The sequence below is a fragment of the Entelurus aequoreus genome, linkage group LG05, assembly GCF_033978785.1.
Source record: "Entelurus aequoreus isolate RoL-2023_Sb linkage group LG05, RoL_Eaeq_v1.1, whole genome shotgun sequence".
Taxonomy (NCBI): domain Eukaryota; kingdom Metazoa; phylum Chordata; class Actinopteri; order Syngnathiformes; family Syngnathidae; genus Entelurus; species Entelurus aequoreus.
The window spans coordinates 32,674,030-32,697,056 of NC_084735.1; the positions used below are offsets into that span (position 1 = coordinate 32,674,030).

The 23,027-nt window shown below is 38.7% G+C and overlaps 1 protein-coding gene across 3 annotated transcripts; it reads left to right on the forward strand.

The window, feature by feature from the left end:
* Positions 1-5,840: 5,840 nt before the first annotated feature.
* On the forward strand, positions 5,841-22,302 carry LOC133650513 (guanine nucleotide-binding protein G(I)/G(S)/G(T) subunit beta-2). 3 transcript variants are annotated; one of them, XM_062047833.1, is made up of 11 exons: positions 5,841-6,075; positions 6,269-6,350; positions 12,648-12,728; positions 12,819-12,857; positions 12,934-13,040; positions 15,789-15,852; positions 15,979-16,141; positions 18,619-18,685; positions 18,771-18,972; positions 19,661-19,877; positions 22,092-22,302. In XM_062047833.1, exons 3-11 carry the CDS (start codon positions 12,672-12,674, stop codon positions 22,196-22,198), a joined length of 1,023 nt encoding a protein of 340 aa, XP_061903817.1. In that variant the 5' UTR covers positions 5,841-6,075; positions 6,269-6,350; positions 12,648-12,671; the 3' UTR covers positions 22,199-22,302. The 3 variants fall into 3 exon arrangements, with proteins under 3 accessions (XP_061903817.1, XP_061903816.1, XP_061903818.1); XM_062047832.1 differs by having other exon boundaries at positions 5,841-6,071; XM_062047834.1 differs by lacking the exons at positions 5,841-6,075; positions 6,269-6,350 and having other exon boundaries at positions 12,627-12,728.
* Positions 22,303-23,027: the final 725 nt, after the last annotated feature.

Below are 23,027 nucleotides of genomic sequence, written 5' to 3' on the forward strand. Positions count from 1 at the left end.
GGGAAAGAAATGCAGAAGGACATGTGATTATAAGCTTCTTATAGTTTATGGATAGCTTAATTAGCAATGAAAGAAAAATAGAATAAATACATTATCTAGTAAAAACTGACAACAAGGTTGTACGACAGATACATAGATACAACTACTTAGCAAAATTATAACAAGAGATACAGGAGTAAAACATTGCACATGAGTAAATAAATAGAGGATATAGTAGTCCCAACTATAGGAACATTGTTAATGAGTAAGTAAAAAAATACAGGCTATGATATCTTATTAAACATTGATTAATTAATTTAGGACCAAGTATATCATATGCTGTATGCATGCAGTAATAATACATGGATGAATTTGGGTTAATGATATCAGACACAGCAGTATTCATTCAATAATAATTAAATTAATGATTTCAGTATAAATTATATAAGACACTGCAGTATTTGTTCAATGATAATGAATGAATGCAGGGTAACTGATATCAGAAACCCCAATATTATTTCAATTATAATAAATGAAGAAATTTCAGATAAATGATGTCAGACACGGCAATGTCCATTAAATGATACAGTAAATAAAAATATTCTGGGTAAATGATATCAGACACTGAATTCATTCATTACTACTGAATACATAATATTAGACACTACAGTATTCCTTTAATCATAATAAATACATGAATGCAGGGTAAATTATATCAGACACCGCAGTATATATTCAATAATAATACATGAAGTTAGTCAGGATAAATTATGTCAAACATACAGTAGCAGTATTTATTTTATAATAATAAATTAATGAATGCAGGGTAAATTACATCAGACACTGATGTACAATAATAATGAATGGATGATTTCAGGACAAATAATATGAGACAGCAGTTTTCATTAAATAATGATAAATGAATGAATGTATGAATAATAAATGAATGAATTCAGGATAAATTATATCAGACACTGTAGTATTCATTTAATAATAATACATGACCTGAATGCAGGATAAATGATATCAGACACTGCAGAATTCATTTAATTTAATTTAATTTATTTATTTATTTTAGGCAATGACATAAAAAAGTACAAAGTTGACAACACATAATAATATAAATTAATATAGTGCAAAAGGTAATGTATAGTTTGTATTGCATGATTTTCCAGTTTTGCCTGAAAGGGAGTGGGAAGAAGATCATTTATTTAATCCCACCCCCAGTTCTCCATTCAGTGATTATTCACATGAGTTTCACTCTTACTTTGTTCAAGGATTATAATACAGATGTTGTATCATAGTGGCATTACCACAGGTAACAATAATTATTACACTATAACAATAATTTGTATCAACAATGTAGGAATAATGAATATACCAACAATGGTAATAGACAACATAACAATAATGGTAATAGACAACATAGCAATAATGGTAAAGAAACATTGAGCACACGTTAACACTTTGAGACAGAGTACAGCAGCAGGTCAAATTAAAGACCCTCATCTCTATATTTGAACCAGACCCCATGTTTGTATAATAGTTTAAATCGATTAATAGTTTGGCATTGCTTGTGTTGTAAGTCCAGTTTGCTCCATAGTTTTACTCCGCATACAGACACACAAAAACGTTTACGGGTGGTTTGAGCTCTCGGCAATAAGAAATATCCAAAGCCTCTCAAGTTATGAGCCTGCACTCGTCTTATAAAAAAACGTTGTAGATTAGGCGGCAATAATTTGTTAAATGCTTTATATAAGATTATTAATGTATTATATTTAACAAGGTCATCAAATTTGAGCAACTTTGATTGCATAAACAAATTATGAGTATGTTCTAAATAACCAACGTTGTGAATGATCCGCACTGCTCTTTTCTATAATATGATCAGAGGATGAATTGTGTTGTGGTAAGTATTCCCCCATACTTCAACACAGTATGTAAGGTATGGGAGTACCAAGGTGCAGTATAGAGTACGGAGTGCATTTTCATTGAGGTATAGTTTTGCTTTGTTTATAATGGAGAGGCTTTTGGAGATTTTTGTTTTAATGTGTCTGACATGAGGTTTCCATGATAGTTTACTATCAATTATTACTCCCAAAAATGTATTTTCATTTACGATTTCAATTTGGGTACCATCAATACTTACTTTCTGTTCAGACGTTATGTTGCGATTTCCAAACATCACTATCTTAGTTTTATTTATATTCAAAGATAATTTATTTGTGTCCATCCATTTTTTTTTACTATGTTTAGTTCTGTGTTTACTGTATTTATGAGCTCATTATAGTCAGAATATATTTGTGTCGTCTGCAAATAGTATACATTTCAGTACTTTGGATGTATTAAACATATCATTAATATATACATTAAACAGTTTTGGCCCCAACACGGACCCTTGGGGGACACCACAAGCAATGCCAAGAGTATCAGATAAAAATTGACCGATTTTAACAAACGGTACCCTCCCTGTTAAATAACTTTTTAATCAGTCACCAGCCAGCCCCCTAATTCCATATCTTCCCATTTTATCTAGTAGAATTGAATGATTAATGGTATCAAAGGCTTTCTTTAGATCAATAAAAATACCAACTGAATATCTTTTATGCTCCAGTGCATTAGTAATTTCTTCAATGGCTTCAGTTATCGCCATTGAGGTTGTTCGTTTGCACCTAAAGCCATACTGACCGTCATTGATTATATGATGCTTCTCAAGAAAAGATTCAAGTCGAGAGTTAAATAGTTTCTCTAAGATTTTTGAGAACTGAGGCAAAAGAGAGATTGGTCTGTAATTGCTTAAAGCGTGTTTGCTGTCACTTTTGAAATAATAATAAATTAATGAATTCAGGTTAAATTATATCACTCACTGCAGTATGCATTCAATATTAACAAACAGGTTTATGGATAAATTATATTAACCACTGCAGCATCCATTCAATAATAATAAATTAATTCATTTAGGATAAATTATATCAGACACTGCAGTGTATTCATTAAGTAAACTAAAGTAATGATTTCCGAAAAAAATGATACCAGACACTGTAGTATTCAATGAATAATAATAATAAAGTCGAATTCAATACATTGTAATAATAAATACACAAATTCAGGATGAATGACACTGCTGTTTTCATTCAGTCACAATAAATGAATAAAATAGTCCCCAGCATTTTCACTTATCACTTCCAAAAAACCGAGTGGTTCAGATGGGAAAAACATTGTTTTGCTTCCTTTCTATGATCACATATATTCTATGACAACCAACTGAAATATGAACACAAACTTGTGTGTTCAGTGGCTTCATTTGAAGCTCAGTATACCCCTCGTGATGTGTGCATGCTTGTGGCCGATAACACTGAGGGGGGGGGAACACACACAGCTAGGAACCACTCCTTAGTCTGCAACACTTCATATCTCTTACAGCAAAATTACTTCCACGAGGAAAAGCGGAACATACACGTTTGTCTTTTCATTATGCGTTTATCAGGCGATTTTGGTGTGTGTGCATATTTGCCTCCCTTTTTCACTCCTGCACTCGAGTGATGATGAGTAAGGGTGGGCGGATCGATCCAAACAGCGACAATACTGATACCAACAGCAGTACGGGTATCAAATTGATATTTCTCTTTTATGTTTATTTTCACAGATATTTGTTCTCATGTTGTAACAATATGATATTTATATATTGTGCACACACTCAGTGTTTTGGATTCAAACGAGTATATTAAAAGGGAATATGGGGAATGTGGTGTTGTTATATTGTTGTATATTGTTAAATTGTCCATAAATATATTTTTTTATTTGCTTCTCTAAAATCTTTGTGCCATAATGTTTTATTCTGATTATAATCATGAATAACAAAGGAAAGGGGGAAAAATCAATGATCTTGAAAAATGCTCCTGTAAAAAGTATCGGTACTAGCATCAGCGATACTGGCTTTTATTTCTAATCTATGTTTAGTTTCACAAATATACGTGTTTTTTGTTGTTGCTGTGTTGCCCATATTGTCACATGTGATATTCTTATATGTATTTATTGTTTTACTGTGTACAAATTCAGGAAATTGGTCCAAAAAGGGGTCATATTGCATTCAATATAAGGGAATAATTTTTTACCAATGTAACAATGTTAACGTTTTAACATTGTCTTATGTGTATGTCAGACAGCCAATGTTTATGATTTAAAAAAAATAGTATTCTGATTACAGTCGTCCCCTCGCCAAATAGTGCAGATTCACCAAGTTGAATATTTTTGTTGTTGTTGTTGTTATTATAGAAGTAAGCATTTTCAAGCATAACTATGTGAACTAACAATAGTAATACTACAGCCGTATTGGCTACAATAGAGAGCAAACCAATCAGATCACGCTGTTCAGTATTGTGGCCATTGATTGGTTCAGCCTCAGGAAGCATTCATTTACTGGATTAAAAGAGTGTAAAGATGACTATAGAGTGGTATTTCATGTGTAGAGGGCTCTCATAATGTTGGAAAAAAACGTATTTAGAAAGTCGTAAACAGGTTTTTATGCCCAATATTGGATTTATAAATACTGATTATTGCTTCTTGGAAATGTATTTATCGTGGTCCTATCCTGAAGCAATTAACCGCGATTAATGAGGGATGACTGTATAAACATGATCAACACAGGTCCATGTACCTTCTGTTCATTCTATTTCCAATTCTTAAATGCGAATCAAAAAACACATTTCGGGCCATTTTTTCTATTTTCATTTCTATTTAATGACACTTTTTTAAAAAAAACGACAATAGGACTCCTGCTGAACAAAGATGTTAACATTATGCTAAAAACATGCTAAGCGCAAAGGAAAAGCTAAAATACTGCTTCTGGCATCACACAGATAACCACACATTTTTGCATTTTGGATTAACATGAATCAGATTTTTGTCTGCTTAGGCTGCTGCCCCCGCGACCCGACCTCGGATAAGCGGAAGAAAATGGATGGCTGGATGGATGGATGGAAAAAATAAAATCCATTAAAGGAAAACAGCACAAAATAAAATTTTATGGCAATATTTTCATGAAAATCAACCCTTTTTTTGGTTTGTTTTCAAATCTGCCATTTATAGTAAAAAATCGTTTGTTTTTCAGAATTGAAAACATTTTCAGCTGGATATATAATTGAAGAATGAGTGATGGCTTTTTTAACATGTGGAAAAAATGCGTTTCTTTTTTCTTTTCTTTTTTCTTTTAACGTTACGGCCACCTATACTCAGTGGCCTAGTGGTTAGAGTGTCCGCCCTCAGATCGGTAGGTTGGGAGTTCAAACCCTGGCCGAGTCATACCAAAGACTATAACAATGGGACCCATTACCTCCCTGCTTGGCACTCAGCATCTAGGGTTGGAATTGGGGGTTAAATCACCCAAAAAATGATTCCCGGGCGCGGCACTGCTGCTGCCCACTGCTCCCCTCACCTCCCAGGGGGTGAACAAGGGGATGGGTCAAATGTAGAAGACACATTTCACCACACCTAGTGTGTGTGTGACAATCATTGGTACTTTAATCTTTAATCTCAACTTTCAAATTCTAGCTGCTTAAAAGCAGACAAAAAGACTGGAATTATAAATGAATATGATTTCATGAAGCAAAAATATAATACCCAAGCTTGTTTGGATTATTCCCTTGTGTAACTGCAATCAAACAAAAACAAGATTTGCATGATATCTTGTTGTCATTCACTTTTCGAACAAGATTCACCTGAAACCTGCTGAAACATTGGAATATCCACGTTGACACGGCATCAACTCACACATTCATTCCTATGAGCTACAAACATATCGGTATCAGTATCGACCATACTGGCTCGTTTCACCCGGTATCGGATCGAACGTCAAAATGTGCAGTATCGCCCACCGCTAGTGATGAAGAGGGAGGAGGAGGAAGCCACGAAGAGAGGAAGGAAATGAAGATCACGTCACGAAGAGCAGAATCGGAGTAAAAAAAAAAGAGAAAAAAAGACGGAGTGCTATTTAATGGACGCTCCTCGCCTTGACGCCACCGCGGACTCTTCTTCTACAACCATGTCATCGTGGACTTGTTCGGCGTGAAAAGGGGAAACGCGGTCACGCAGCTGTGGGTATACATAAATATATATTCATACATATATATCTTTTTTGTTGTTGCTGGTGTGGAAATGTGTAAAGACCTCCTCTTCTTCTTCCTCCTCCGTGTGCCTGCCCACTGACGCTTCTTCGGGTGCATCTTCACACAAAAAAAAAAAAAAAAAAAAAAAAAAAAAAGACTTACTGTTGCGTTTTTTTTCTTCATAGGGGAGGGGGATTTTTCTTTTTTACATCTGAAAAGCGGAAGGAGAAGAAGAAGAAGAAGAAGGAGCATCGGGAGAATTAACAGGTAGCCACCCATCGTTTATGTCTATAGGCCGGCTTTCTATGTGTAAGATGGCTGGGTGGTGATGATGGTGATGATGATGATGGTGATGATGGTGATGATGATGATGATGATGATGTTCTATCCATCCGCATTGGAAAACATATTGTTGCTATGACTGCTGCCTCCGTGGGCCTGCTATTTCTATGCATTCTCATGATATTTCCTGGATGTTTAAAGATGGCTTCACTTTCCCTGACTCCATGTTAGCTGTGGGCTCTCCTCCAGCTGCAAGCCAAAGGGGTGGGGCAGCGAACCCCCTCGCTGAGGAGGATGCATCCACACGAGGCGGGGGGTTAGGGGGGCTGGGACGACGCTAATAGTCAAATAATATCCTTTATGTGCCATTTTGTCCTCCGTTGGCTGTTTGCAGGCCTCATTTTGGAAGCGCCTCATTGGCTGTGGAGCTGATGACACCTCCTTTTGTCTATTAGTAGCAAGTTCCAGTCACCCAAAGGAGGCCTTTAAGATGGAAATAGGCGCTAGTGCAGTGACCCTAGTTGGCCTGCAGCAAAATAGGACATTAGGACCAGTGCCTTATAAGATATATTCCCCTGCTAAATTAATTATAGCGAGCCCAAGTGTAACAGGTCCCCTCTGCTCAAGAGGGAGTGGTCCCTCCTCAGCATCTTCGTGTGCCTGGCGGTGATGCGGGCTGGGCTACATGGCCGCTTAGTCCGCACAGATTATTATTTCTCGCTAAAGCAGCTCACACCGACATAAATAGATTACCGGGCTTATTCTCACTAAAACTAAGAGATTTAAATCCATGCTCTTATTCCAGAGTGTTTATTTTTATTTGTATTGAATAGCTGGATCAGGGATGAAGAAGCAGGTTAATAATTTTTACTTCATTAGTAATCCCTCGTTTATCGCTGTTAATTGGTTCCGGACATGAACGCGTCAAATGAATGTCTGTCAAGTGTATGAATCATTAATTATGCAGTACAAAAGGGGATTCATATGGCCCCATTCGTCGCGGTTGACCTGACACATGAAACGTGACAATTTGGGGGGTGCGCTAGCCACTTATGCCTGCACAGGACAGCCGCGGAGTGTTGAATGTCTTAAAAATTTGTTGTGTGGCAATTCCAGCTTGGACCACAGCGTCAGTTGCTTTGTAGAGTGGCACTTTCCATCATTTTCAGCAGACTGCATTGCACAATAATTAAAGATACCACCCAAGAATGAGGCCATATGAATCTCTTCCCTACTGTAAATCAAATATTTTCAGTATAAAAGATCCTCTTCACTATTTCCTAAATTTTTTTCACCATAATGAGAGTCATTTAGACATGAAATATTACCCTTGAGTCACCTTTACACACTTTTATTCCAATACAGTAATGCTGTCTGAGGCTGAGCCAATCAGTGGCCACAATACTGAACAACGTGCTCTGACTGGTTTGGTCTCCACGAGTGACCAATACTGCTGTGGTACTGATATTTTTAGTCCATTTAGTTTATACTTAAGAATGCTTAATTTAGAGCAAACTTTTTGTAGAATATGGCGCTGTGGCGAGGGACGACATTATTCTGATACACAATACAATTGTTAATACAATCCGAAACAGGGAAGAACAGGATTAGTTGTCACGTTTTACTCTAGTCTGAATTGCTCATCATCAAAACTACAGGTTCCCGATCCGATATTGGTATCAGATATCAGTCCAATTGCAGCAAAAAAAACCCAGATGATATCGGGTTGCATGTACAATCTCTGATACAAGCAGTCAGTGAACATCTTAATGTCCTCCAATAAGCACACAAGTTTGATCGTTTCTTGTATTTTAGTCAAGTCATTTACTAAAGGTCAACATGGTAGGCTATAGGCTACAGCTACACAACAGCTGAGCACACAATAGCACCCTAGCTAGACATATGTAATAAGAAATTTGAAAACACTGCAGTCTAAAACACGGCATTTGTCAACACAAAACAAATAATTACAGATGCAAAATAATTACACATACAAAGTCTCCAAGGCAGAAGTGTAGTAGAAAGAATCCAGTAACAAACGTGTCCGCATCATTCAACCTACTGTGTCATGAGCTGAAATCCATGAACTTGAAAAGGTTAGTGTTTTTCATACCTACCATTGTTCTTGGAGTAATTTCGCTTGATCAAACCTTTTCTAACATTCCACACTACAAAATGCACTATGATTCCTGCTGATATCCTTTCGGATTAATATCGGTATTGGCCAACACTCAAGGGTCCAATATCAGTATCTTATCAGGAGTGAACACCCCTAATCAAACATCTTTCAAGAGTCATTCCTGTATTAAATTGAAGTTGAAGGTGTCAGCTTTAAATGTGTATCCCTCGTCCATTTTCCAGCTCTTCAACCGACCCCATTGCGGGGGATGGTTGTCATCCACTATGGCGTTGGTTGTCACAATGTCATTTCATTGGCAACATTTTTTTTTTTTTAAAGGCAGGAAAGCAGAAATAAATGTGAACGTTTAATTGCATTGACAAGTCGACAAAATACATACCTTAATGCATCCTAGCAGAGAATGAACAGGAAACACATCCTGAGGCCAGCCTACTGTACAGTGTATGCGATATGTTATGATAACCTTTATTGTCCATTTGCGGCCCGCAGGCCCGTATTTTGTGGCCCTCTACTTAATTTCATAGTTTAGTGTAATGGCAGGTGCACCGTGCGCAGCTAATAGGTAAATATATTTTTGCAATCTTGAATCCCACTACATAGAACACTGACTACAATAACGTTGCAGCACAACAAACACATGTAGGGGAACACAAAGAGCAACTTCCTGTAAGCAAGCGGAAATGTTTCTGACCATCTCCTGGGGAACTAAACAATGTCAAAATATACAATTTGGACATTTAATTTTACATGTATACCTACTGAAGGCTTATCATAGGTAAAGGTCACAATATCAGTGGTAGAAGTAGTTAACAAAAACCTTCACGGCCACCAGTGGCCCCCATGTAAATTGAGTTAGAGACCCCTGGTTTAAAGTAATAATGGCAGTGGAATGATGAGTACAGAGAGTGCGTGGGGTCCTAAATGATATATGTGGCTTTCCTGGCTGCCTGAGTGTAAAGATCTATAAGGGAGGACTGGGGGGAAATCAAATTATTTTACAGGCCTGTTTTATTATGAAGAAAAGTTTAGTTGTATGTTTGATGACAAGTGAGTTGTACCAGGAAGCCATGTTGAAAACTACCATGGATTCTATTAATGATTGACGCCACTCGGGAAGGGATTCATATGACCCCATTACTGGGTGGGTCTCGCGTTAGAGGAAGAGAGGGGTTAATCATTTTGCAATGCAGTCTGCTGAAAATGATGAAAAGCGCCACTCTATATAGCAGGGGTGTCCATACTTTTTCAGCAGGCGAGCTACTTATCAAATGACCAAGTCGAAGTGACTTGGTACATACCTTATATGTGAAGTGAAGTGAATTTTATATATATATATATATATATATATATATATATATATATATATATATATATATATATATATATATATATATATATATATATATATATATATATATATATATAGATAGATAGATAGATAGATAGATAGATAGATAGATAGATAGATAGATAGATAGATAGATAGATAGATAGATAGATAGATAGATAGATAGATAGATAGATATGAAACAGACGTTTTTTGTTAACATGATCAAAGGTGTTGAATAAAAATACAAGTTTGTTTAACGCATATAGTTTCCCTTATTTAATGAAGACAAGAATATAAGTTGTTTGTTACCCCTATTTTGGGACCAGCTTGTGACTTCATATAAAGTTAAAGTTAAAGTACCAATGATTGTTACACACACACTAGGTGTGGTGAGATTATCCTCTGCATTTTACCCATCACCCTCACCCCCTGGGAGGTGAGAGGAGCAGTGAGCAGCAGCGGTGGCCACGCCCGGAAATCATTTTTGGTGATTTAACCCCCAATTCCAACCCTTGATGCTGAGTGCCGAGCAGGGAGGTAATGGGTCCCATTTTTATAATCTTTGGTATGACTCGGCGAGGGTTTCAACTCACGACCTACCGATCTCAGGGTGGACACTCTAACCACAAGGCCACTGAGCAGGTATATAGAAGATATGTAGAAGATATTTAGATGAAGATTGATGATCGCTTATGTTTAGGTTTATTTTTTTTAATGCCTGACTGACACACCGTCCGCGATCGAGCGGTAGCTCGCAATCGACCTAATGGGCACCTGTGCTACATAGCAACTGACGCTGTGGTTAAAGTTTGAATTGGCACAAAACCAATTTTAAGATATTCAACACTCTACTGCCATTTCTCAGCTAAAGTGGATATTGCACCCCCCAACTAGTCACGTTTCATGTGTCAGGTAAATTGCCACGAATAGGGCCATATGAATCCCCTTCCTACTGTACATGAGGACTAACCCCAACTGGAACTTTTTGTCAGCTAATAACCATTTAAACCAGTGGTCAGCAACCTTTTTTAGGTTTAGGTCATGAACCAAGGCAAGATCGACCCCAACAACACCACCAACCGAGTCAAAATGCAAGCAGCTATGCTGGTCACTGTCTGGGGAGGGCTTGTTGTTAATTTTCCAGAATATTCTCGTGATGAAATGGTAAAGTCCCAAAGATCGACTCTTGATGGGTTGGTACCCCTAATCCAAACCATAGCTTTCCCTTTATACATTCTAAAGGTAACAATTGCTTCATGATAAAGCCACGGTGTAAAAGGCTGGAAGACAAAACCAGAGGAGCTTAAAATTCCAAATGTTTTCATGAATAAAAGTCCTCATACCTCAAGTTTAGCTGTCTTACTCCAGAGAAGACTATATAGGTGGGCTCTGATCCCATTTCCATCAATTTCCACACCGATTGAGAGACAATACTCTCTCGTAACGAGTGTGACAACTAACCCTGTTCTCCCCATTAATAATAATGTATTTGTGTATGCATAACCCTTACTATCCTCAGGATTCATACCTACCATCGGCCTATTTCGTTAACTCTTTTAGTGATGTGTCTACGCTACAATTTTACAACCTCAATAGTAAACAGATCATCAAACAGTGTCGATCAAAATTGAGCAAAATCTTTGATGCATATTTTGCATGGAAGGGATTTACCAAATGAAGTGTCCGGTGAGTACATGTAACAAATAAAATATAAAATATTGAATGGCCTTTATTGTCATTGTGCATGGCAACAGCAAAATAGGCGGGGCTCTCCCACCCACTGCGCAATAGTGCAAAAACGCAAATAAATAGTTAGTAGCAAGATGGTCAAGAATGCTAAAAATGCTAAAAAACAACGCTATACAGAATTGAAAATATATATAGCCAGTAAAATACTAAATAAAATATGCATTCTTGATAACGTATTGCACATGTCCAGTAGAGCAGTGGTTCTCAACCTTTTTTCAGTGATGTACCCCCTGTGAACATATTTTTAATTCAAGTACCCCCTAATCAGAGCAAAGCATTTTTGGTTGAAAAAAAGAGATAAAGAAGTAAAATACAGCACTATGTCATCAGTTTCTGATTTATTAAATTGTATAACAGTGCAAAATATTGCTCATTTGTAGTGGTCTTTCTTGAACTATTTGGAAAAAAAGATATAAAAATAACTCAACACTTGTTGAAAAATAAACAAGTGATTCAATTATAAATAAAGATTTCTACACATAGAAGTAATCATCAACTTAAAGTGCCCTCTTTGGGGATTGTAATAGAGATCCATCTGGATTCATGAACTTCATTCTAGACATTTATTTTGTTGAAGTATTATTCAATAAATATATTTATAAAGGATTTTTGAATTGTTGCTATTTTTAGAATATTTTAAAAAAAAATCTCACGTACCCCTTGGCATACCTTCAAGTACCCCCAGGGGTACGCGTACCCCCATTTGAGAACCACTGCAGTAGAGGGTGGCGGAGTATTTATACCTGAACAGGAAGTTGCATAGAGCAGTGGTTCTAAAAATGTTTTACCAAGTTTTTTTTCACCTCAGAAAAAACTTGGCTCTACAAGTACCACCAACATTAAAATACAGTAGCGTAGTAGGCCTAAATATTCATTAAAAACACGGCAGAGGTTCTATTGAACAAGTATATTTTAATAGTTTTGGCCACTGTAACATTACACACAGTTTGAACAGTAACACTGTGTTTGAATATTTAATTAACTGATTCTTTGGTTTACCACTAGATGGAGCCAGCATAACAGACTTGTCTGATTGTTATTAATGTGATGTCATTAATAACAGGCAGCAGCTACATCCAATCCCAAAATGAGTGAGCTGGAGCAGCTTCGCCAGGAGGCCGAGCAACTGAGGAACCAGATACGAGTACTTTTGAGTATTTCTATTGACCTGAGTACTTGCTTTGATGTTAGTTGTGTCCATTTCCTCCATTCCGCTGGTATTGTTGTTTTACAGGATGCCAGGAAAGCGTGTGGGGATTCGACGCTGACACAGGCAAGTGTCACATAATTGTTGTGGTGGGAATAATATGGACTTGTTTTCATATTCTCATCTTTTCTGTTTTCTGCAGATAACAGCTGGTCTGGATCCAGTGGGGAGGATACAGATGCGAACAAGACGCACCCTTCGTGGCCACCTTGCTAAGATCTATGCCATGCACTGGGGGTCAGACTCAAGGTGGGGACATGCTTATTCTGTCGCCACTGACTAATGTTTTGGATAATTTTTCAGTTATACCGGAAAATGTTCGCAAAAAGTCTGCCCCGATTTTCATATACGGTCAAACATCCTATGAATCGTAAGAATTCCACCCACACTTTGGTGACTCAATCTCTGAGCTTTTTTTTTATTGAGTATGACTGCAAAATGAGCAACCACAGGGCCAAAGAAAGGTGCGAGTGCTAGTTTGATAAAGTAGGTGAGAAACACTACTGAATTCAAGTCTTAGCAAAGTGCGAAGCTATTGCCACGATGTGAAACGTTCAAATTATTTCATATGTAATCTATGTATTTTGCATTGTTTTCTGCATGCAAAACTTCAACTATTCTCTAAACTATGTATTTTTTATACCTGGAGCAGATTACTTCGATTTACATGATTTTTTTATGGGAGAAATTGATTTGGTTTTTGTTTAATGCGGTTTTTGTTGGACCTGTTGGAACTAATTTTTAGCAAAAATCCAGTCTCTTTGTATCGGCACACATGATATCAGATATCATATTAAGGATAATTAGAGCCACCTAGTGATACTACCTAAGATAATTCTTTACAGGAACACATTAGTTTATTAATTACAAGAGGATGAAGGACCAAGCAATTCATTTTGGCAGATCCCATGGTTGAATATAATAAACAAGTCTAAAAAAGTCAGTTCTAGACATTTATACATGCAAACTAACTAGGCGAAACAGAGCTTTTCTTCCTATTACTAACTCACATCCTAGCAGTCGTTCCGATGCTCATTTTAAGATAATAGTAATCAGAGTTATCAAACAACTGAGCTAAGAAATATTGAAGCCTTCTAAAGACAATTTACTTCCAGTTGTCATTTTATTGATATTAAAATCATGAAAGGTCATTTTTGGTGGTCACATTATCATAAATAATTCCATAACTGTACCCACTTGGTATCCAATGCAGCACGGGAGGGGGGTTCCCTAAGGCTCCTTCCCAAGGTTTCTTCTTTTTCCCCATTTTGGGCTTCTGGAGTTATTCCATGCCCGGATGTGGGTTCAGATCAGGGGATGTTGTTGTGGTCTGTGCAGCCCTTAAGGCACGTGGGATTAAGGGTTATATGAATAAACTTTGATTGATTGATCGATATACAGTGGCGAAGGGATTCATATGGCCCCATTCCTAGGGGGATCTCACATGAGATATCATTTTGCAATGAAGTCTGCTGAAAATTACGGAATGCACCGCTCTACACAGCCACTGACGCTGCGGTCAAAGTTGGAATTGCCACCAAATTAATTTTAAGATATTCAACACTCGACTGCCATCTGGCGGCTGAAGTGGATAGTGCACGCCCCCAATTTTTCACGTTTCATGTGTCAGGTAAACTGCGACGAATGGGGCCATATGTACTGTATCCCCTTCCTACTGTATTCATAGTCGTCTTATATAAGGATGAATGTTGCATCAGATTGAGTGGCGGGCCGTGCGTTTCCCACATGGGCCTTCAGTGATGTTCGACTTTGATGATTACCTCTAAAAATACCATCATTTATGTCACCACATGACCATTGCTGGAGAAATACCATACAGAAACACATTCACGCACTACTGCACATTGAAACACATCAACAGTGTACAAATAGGCTATTTTCTGGCGCATTTAAAAATCATTAAACCCGCATCAGCAATTAAAACATATCTTATGTGGTACTGTCAAAATAAAAAGTTGTAAAAAAACATTAAACGTGAAAAAATGTAAGGAATAAAATATTTGAACTCACTATTTGTAGCACCCATTCAGCGTCGTGTAAGCCAGTGGTACCGCTCGTAGTCGGTTGATTCGAGTGGAAGTGGCGGGCATTTCCCCATTTCATCGCCGGGAGAGCTGAGCTAGCTTCCGGGGTTGGCTGACTTCATCTCACAAGATGTAGTTTCTCTTTGAATATTCTTCTTGAAAATGGTCTTGCAAATATATATCTGCCACCTAATCAACATTTTGTTCTCCTTCTCTGTGGGTTAAAAAAGTAACTATATTACATTAATCCGCCAACAGTCCCATGTGTGGCTCTGCTTATCTGCATAGCACCGCCGCGGCTCAAACCAGTGAGTATCCAATCACAGGACGCGTAAATGTCACGTTCAACATGAGGCCAGCTAGAAGGTCTTACTAAGAAAACAACTGGTGATCTGATTGGCTATCACAATTATCTATCAACTGTATGTGCCCGTTCACTTACACAAACGCCCGCATTGTTGATTCTGAAGGCCCCGGGCAGATTTGGTACAGCATGGCAACATAAGCTAGCTGAATTCTGATTGGATAAAAACTCTAACCTAAAAACAACAGCGCTGGAAGTAGCATAATATGACATGAAGAAAATATGAATACTTATAGATATTTAAGGAAAGTAAATTTTAAAATGACTCTTATTTTTAATTATGATCATGATTTCTGGTTATGTTAGGCCAGCAGAGAAGGTCTTGATGACCACTGATCAGATTCAACAAAAAGTGAGGGTAGTGATCCACCAGAAGCAGCCGTGATGGACAAACTTGGTGTGTGTTCTAGCTGGTCCCCACTTTGCAGTCACTCACTTTTTGGGGTGTTTGTTCCCTGTTGAGTGTCATTTTTTTTTGTTTTTTTTTGTTTTTGACATGCGAGGAAACGGTCTGGAAGGTTAATGTGTGCTTAAATAGGAATCCTAGAAGTGAGTGCTGATCACATGACGCAATGCGTGTCCCCCCAGGCTTCTTGTTAGCGCCTCTCAAGATGGCAAACTGATCGTGTGGGACAGCTACACCACTAACAAGGTACTCTCAGTTGTCACTTAATCCTGACATCTATCCATTAGGTGTCCCATGTTAGTAACAGTTCCTTGCCATTCTTACGCAACATGTCACGAGGTCTTACACAGATGTGTTTACCTTTTTTTGTAGATACACGCCATCCCTCTGCGCTCCTCCTGGGTGATGACCTGTGCGTACGCTCCGTCCGGAAACTACGTGGCGTGCGGAGGCCTGGATAACATCTGTTCTATCTACTGTCTGAAGACAAGAGAGGGGAACGTCAGGATCAGCAGGGAACTACCTGGACATACAGGTGAGAGAAACCAGCATCAAACCACTAATGACACCAGGAGTGTCGGTTGGCATGTCCAAGTCCCAGTGGGAGAATACAATAGGGACCTAATTAACGTGGTTCATTAGGCACAGGTTGGTAATGAAGCAAGATGTTACCTCCTGTCACATTTACATCAGTCCAATCAGTTTGCCTTTAGATGCCATTGTTTTAGAAATACTACAATAATGACCAGTTAGTATTACTTTACTTCATTACGGTACAAGCAGAAAACACTGTCCAACACTTCATTTTAATTCCACTCAATATTTATTTTGATATTTTTGTAACTGAACCATTGGAATAGTATTTAATATAGTACAAAATATGTTTTTTAATATAATTTTAAAATTTCTTCATCAATTATTTATGAATAAATAAAACATATCAGTGACCTAACAATAGAAGTTTTAAAGCCAGGTAAGCTATTAAACAGAGCTGGCCCACGCTAAATTGGGGCCTGAAGCTGAATTGTAAATCTTTTTTTCCACACTTTTTTATTTACATAAAACAATTTGTGTTCTTTTTTAAAAATCAAAATGTATTTAATTTAATGCATTTTTTGAACAAGTGGAAAATAACAATTTTACATCATCCATCCATCCGTTTTCTACCGCTTGTCGGAGAGCCTATCCCAGCTGCACTCTGGACAAAAATGTTTACATCATTAAAATATAAATTTTAAAAACTTTTCGATCTACTTTGACCAGGATTCAAACTCACTGCCACAGTTTTATGAGATGAGCACTAAAGTGTGTCAGTATATTCTAACCAGTGACAGAACAGGAGGCTGTACAGTATATAGTCCTTAATGAAAAAATGACATGTATGGAAACTTCCAGAACATGACACAAGATATATGCTGACACATGATGTACATTGTGAATGATAACCTAATTTAATAAATAAACAAAAGTCATACATTTAAATATCTGTTGTCGCAAGTAGAGATGTCCGACAATATCGGACTGCCAATATTATCGGCCGATAAATGCTTTGAAATGTAATATCGGAAATTATCGGTATCGGTTTCAAAATGATCGGTATCGGTTTCAAAAAGTAAAATTTATGACTTTGTAAAACGCCGCTGTGTACACGGACGTAGGGAGAAGTACAGAGTGCCAATAAACCTTAAAGGCGCTTCCTTTGCGTGCCGGCACAGTCACATAATAGCTACGGCTTTTCACACAGACAAGTGAATGCAAGCATACTTGGTCAACAGCCATACAGGTCACACTGAGGGTGGACGTATAAACAACTTTAACACTGTTGCAAATATGCGCCACACTGTGAACCCACACCAAACAAGAATGACAAACACATTTCGGGAGAACATCCGCACCGTAACACAATATAAACACAACAGAACAAATACCCTGAACCCCTTGCAGCACTAACTCTTCCAGGACGCTACAATATACACCCCCGCTACCCTCTACTCTATAAACCACGCCCACCTCAACCTCCTCATGCTCTCTCAGGGAGAGCATGTCCCAAATTCCAAGCTGCTGTTTTGAGGCATGTTAAAAAAAATAATGCACTTTGTGACTTCAATAATAAATATGGCAGTGCCATGTTGGCATGTTTTCCCATAACTTGAGTTGATTTATTTTGGAAAACCTTGTTACATTGTTTAATGCAACCAGCGGGGCATCACAACAAAATTAGGCATATTAATGTATTAATTCCACGGATGTATATATCGGTATCGCTTGATATCGGAATCTGTACTTAAGAGTTGAACAATATCGGTATATCGGATATCGGCAAAAAAGCCATTATCGGACATCTCTAGTTGCAAGTTGTTCTGCACTTCTGTATATATTCAAAAAAGATCTTTAAAACCATTGAATAATTTCTGTAATACATTACACATACTGTAGAAACATGTCAACTACAATAAGATGACAATTTTTCCCAGGAAAAATGTTTTAAAAAAGGGTTAGTCGTATATTCGGGGTGTAGAGATTTATACACGCGTGGCCTCATTCGACTTTACCCCAAACTAGTCGGTGCTTTTCTTCATGTCACTCACACAAACTAGTGACCAAGAGAGATGCATCCGCAACAACAAAAAAACGTGTCTTTAAGGTTGGACAAATTAGCAAACCTAATGATGCTAATTTTAACCAATCAACAACACAAAATAAATATATCCTTTTTGTTTTAAATGACCAGTTATTCACTGATATATTATTATATTAGCTATTGTTATTAATGTTTTGGTCAAAAATGGGTCTATTTTATTACTATAAACCCCCACAATATACTGTAATGGTTGTCCAGGGTGTACCCTGCCTTCCGCCTGATTGTAGCTGAGATAGGCTCCAGCACCCCCTGCGACCCCAAAAGGGATAAGCGGTAGAAAATGGATGCAGTGGCGTAAAAGTGTACTGCATCCTACAAAAAGTTGTTTTTAACATTTAGTTTGTGTACTTATATGTATAATACTGTCTCAGGTTACCTGTCATGTTGCCGTTTCATCGATGACAATCAAATCATCACAAGTTCAGGAGACACCACCTGGTGAGTAAAACATTTTGTCAAAAGGCCAACGATTTGTTTCTTTCTTCGCGAACTGACCCCTAGAGTTCTCTGTCCGTCCTCGCAGTGCATTGTGGGACATCGAGACGAGCCAGCAGACCACGGTGTTCTCGGGCCACACGGGCGACGTCATGAGTCTGTCGCTGTCGCCCGACCTGCGCACCTTCGTATCGGGGGCCTGCGACGCCTCGGTGAAGCTGTGGGACATCAGAGACAGCATGTGCCGACAGACCTTTACGGGCCACGAGTCTGACATCAACGCCATCTGTGTGAGTGTCCGAGTGGAAAGGGCGGTGCTTCTCTAGTGCAGGGGTGTCAAACTCCTTTTAGATCTGGGGGCCACATGGAGAAAAATCTACTCCCAAGTGGGCCGAACTGGTAAAATCACAGCAAGATAACTTAAAAATAAAGATAACTTCAGATTGTTTTCTTTGTTTGAAAATAGAACAAGCACAAATGTACAAATCGTAACGTTGTTGGGTTTTTTTTACACTTACATGTTGCGGTTAATAATTTATTTATATTTTCTGAATAAATTATGTGATAATGTTCTTTAGGTGTTAATTTTCAATCTATCAAGATAAAAAAAATTGTATCAATATCAAATTACAGGATGTTATTTATGTAGTTTGATCATTTTCCTCGACTGATGTACTAACATAATATGGTTTATTTTGTACATATGTAGCATCATCTACAAAGATACAAAGAATTGCTATTTTGACATCCAGTGGACACATTTAGAACAGCTGTTTCATTCATTCAAAAATTTTAGGTTAATTTTTATACTTAGCAAACTCATCCCGCGGGCCGGATAACACCTGTTCGCGGGCCTGATCCGCCCTTCGGGCCGTACGTTTGACACCCCTGCTCTAGTGGCAAGCAATTAGCGGGTGTCCAAATATTTTTGTCCATGTAAGTGATAGCATCCTCTTACCTCTCCTCTGCGTCCCCCAGTTCTTCCCCAACGGCAGCGCCTTCGCCACGGGCTCTGACGACGCCACCTGCAGGCTGTTCGACTTGCGCGCCGACCAGGAGCTCAGCCTCTATTGCCATGACAACATCATCTGCGGCATCACCTCGGTGGCTTTCTCCCGCTCGGGCCGCCTGCTGCTGGCGGGCTACGACGACTTCAACTGTAACATCTGGGACGCCATGAAGGGGGACAGAGCAGGTGGGTGCTGGCCAGGTTCAGGAGAATCTGTAGATTTTCACTTTCCCGTTTGTGCACGCCAACACAAACCTGCGTATGTTGACAAAAATATGTTTAACATTCAAACACGAGTCGTTGGTTACTTCACTTCTAGCAGAAAAAAAACCAGTAAACCGTGTAACGGGTACACGTGTTCGTATTTTTCGTTACGGAGCCTTCAGTTTGGTACAGAGGCAATGGAGATACCGACATGCAAGGCACCTCTACAAGCCTCGGGAATATGCTTTACCAACGCAGTGAAAGACAGGCCGTGGAAGCGTGCAGAACTCCGCCACAAGTGTGCAGCTCAGCCTTTGACTAAACCTGTGCACGAGCGGATATCCGGACATTCAGGGCACCTCCACATGCTTCCAGGAGTGTGCTTTACCAACACGGTGTGAAAGCGTGAAGAATATCTTAACAAGTGGGTTTCGGATTAGGGGATGTCTTTGTGGTTTGTGCAGCCATTTGAGGCACCGATTAAGGGCTATATAAATAAACTTTGATTAATCGATCGATTGAGTGTACAGCACAATCTTTGATTAGCAGCGAAGATTCAGACATGCAGGGCACCTCCACAAGGCCCCGGGAGTGTTCTTTACCAACAAAGTGAAAGACAAGCTGTGGAAGCATGAAGAATACCTCAACAAGTGTGCAGCCTAGCCCTTGACTAATTGTAGAGTAGCGGAAATCCATGCAGCGCACCACCACAAGCCTTGGCAGTGTGCTTTACCAACACAATGAAAGATGAGGTGTGGAAGTGTGCAGCCCAGCCTTCCACTAACCGTACAGTAGCAGAGATCCAGCATAAGAGAAAGATGAGGTGTGGAAGCTTGCAGAACACCTCTGCACCCAGCCTTCAACTATAGCGATAGTGCCCTCCTACTGAAGTGCAGCCCGCAGAATCCATCCATCAATCCATCAATCCATCAATCCATCAATCCATTAATCCATCCATCCATCATCTTCTTCCAGAGAGTGGGGGCTTGCTCCCAGGACATTGGGGAACTTAAAGGATAGCAGCAGTTAGATTTTAGGAGGAATTGTAAACACAATAATGACATCTTGTAGAATGCCCCCACCGGTAAGAGTAGAGTAGCGGTCGCAGGTCAACCGACTTAAACTGATCAGAGGAAAGAGGTCAGGGAACTGGCCAAACAACAAACTGGGCTTTGTCCAGATTGGCCGGCTCCAAGGCTAGAGTTACGAAGAGTGGGGGTCTTCCTGTAAGGTGTATCTAGGCACAGTGGTCCGAGAGGACATCAGAAGAGTCATTTGTCCCATACTCTTTCTCCTGGAAGCTGCAGTTCCAGTCTGAGGCTCGCTGAAACTGTAAATTTTAGAAATAAAAGAAACAAATCAAAACGAAAAACCTAGCAAAAATGTATCAAAAGAGGCATAATGTAACAAGAAAAAAAGCTGAAAAGTTGATACTGATAAATAATTAGCATCTTCTTATTGTTGTACTTACCTGCTTTACTGTTTCACTTTCACAAAATAATTGGTATCATTTAGGATGTAGTGTTGTATTTATTTATTTATTTAATAGCTAAGTAGTAGAATAGTTTGTATTTTGTATCCATACTGTACCAAAAATGTATTAAATGGTGACTTTAATGCAGAGGTACGTGATGATGCCATATATCGATTCTTTCAAATCCGTATCTCGATTCTTCCATGTTGGTATCTCCATTTTTCTGCATGTCTTTCATGCATAGGACAATTGACAATCCTTGAAGTCTCTTGAAACAACTAAACTAAAATACACATTAATACATTATTACTGACCACAGCATTAGGTACACCTGCTACTGTATATGCAAGATGTGCATCAACAAGTTCATGTTCACTTTTGATTGACAATGTTTATCATTGCCGTTTGTACAGTAATACGGACATTGTCAAGCACTACTGAGCATTATAGATGGTTTTAATATACTGTACTTCCTGCATTTCAGATAATAAAGACGAGTTATTTAAAGTGCTACATAGTTGACTTAAACAGTGATTTCTTTCATATTCACACATTCATAACCGTGCATGTTTCAGCGTCACAAATGATGACGTCGGGGGAAACACAAGGACGGCAGTGTTCTGTGTGAGCTTAAGACATTTCTGCTCAAGTCTGCGGGGGAAAAAAAAAAACATTTGAAAGTTTAACAAGTCTTCTTTTGTGTGTGTTTGACCCTCCTGCAGGAGTCCTGGCCGGCCATGACAATCGTGTGAGCTGTCTGGGCGTGACTGATGATGGCATGGCTGTGAGCACCGGGTCCTGGGACAGCTTCCTCAAGATCTGGAACTAATACACACACGCACACACACACACACACACACACACACACACACACACACACACACACACACACACACACACACACACACACACACACACACACACACACACACACACACACACACACACACACGCACGAACACACATGCACACACACTTCTGGCGAACACTAGTTGGCCAGCATGTGTTCGCACTGTAATGTAAGCTTCAACAAAGTGCAACAAGTGTACATAAGACATAGAATGACTTAGTTTACACCAATCACACATGCTACCTGCAGCTGACTGCAGCTGCAAGGCTACACACACACACACACACGCACACACACACACACATGCGCACGCACACACACAATGTAAAAAAAAAATACAAAAAAAACATCAGTGTGACCAAATACAGTTTTCTTGTATTTTAAACAAAATCACACCTATGACCTGAAGCCTTTGAAATAAAATGTTCCTTTTTCCCCGAGAGACAGCGCTCGTGTTCAGCAGGGGAGGAGACAATTCTGTCTTTGTTTACAATGAAGTCCAAGTCAGACAAGTACTATTCTTTAGTCTCCATGTTACAGTGACGCTTTTGAAAGGGGGATCGTTTTAATGCTGAAAAAGGTAACGAATTGCCAACTTATTCTCTAAACAAACCATCATGCTTCAGAGGTTTTTTATAGCTAGTTCTATGTCCCCATATTCAGTGCATTTGTTTTTTACACCTATTTTCTTCATGTTCTCCCCGTGTGCCTCAGATACACTTAACGGATTATTACTAGAGAAAACTGATAAGTGGTTAAGTAACTAAAAAAAAGAAACAAGCATTGTTAAGAAGCGTGTGAATGTAGC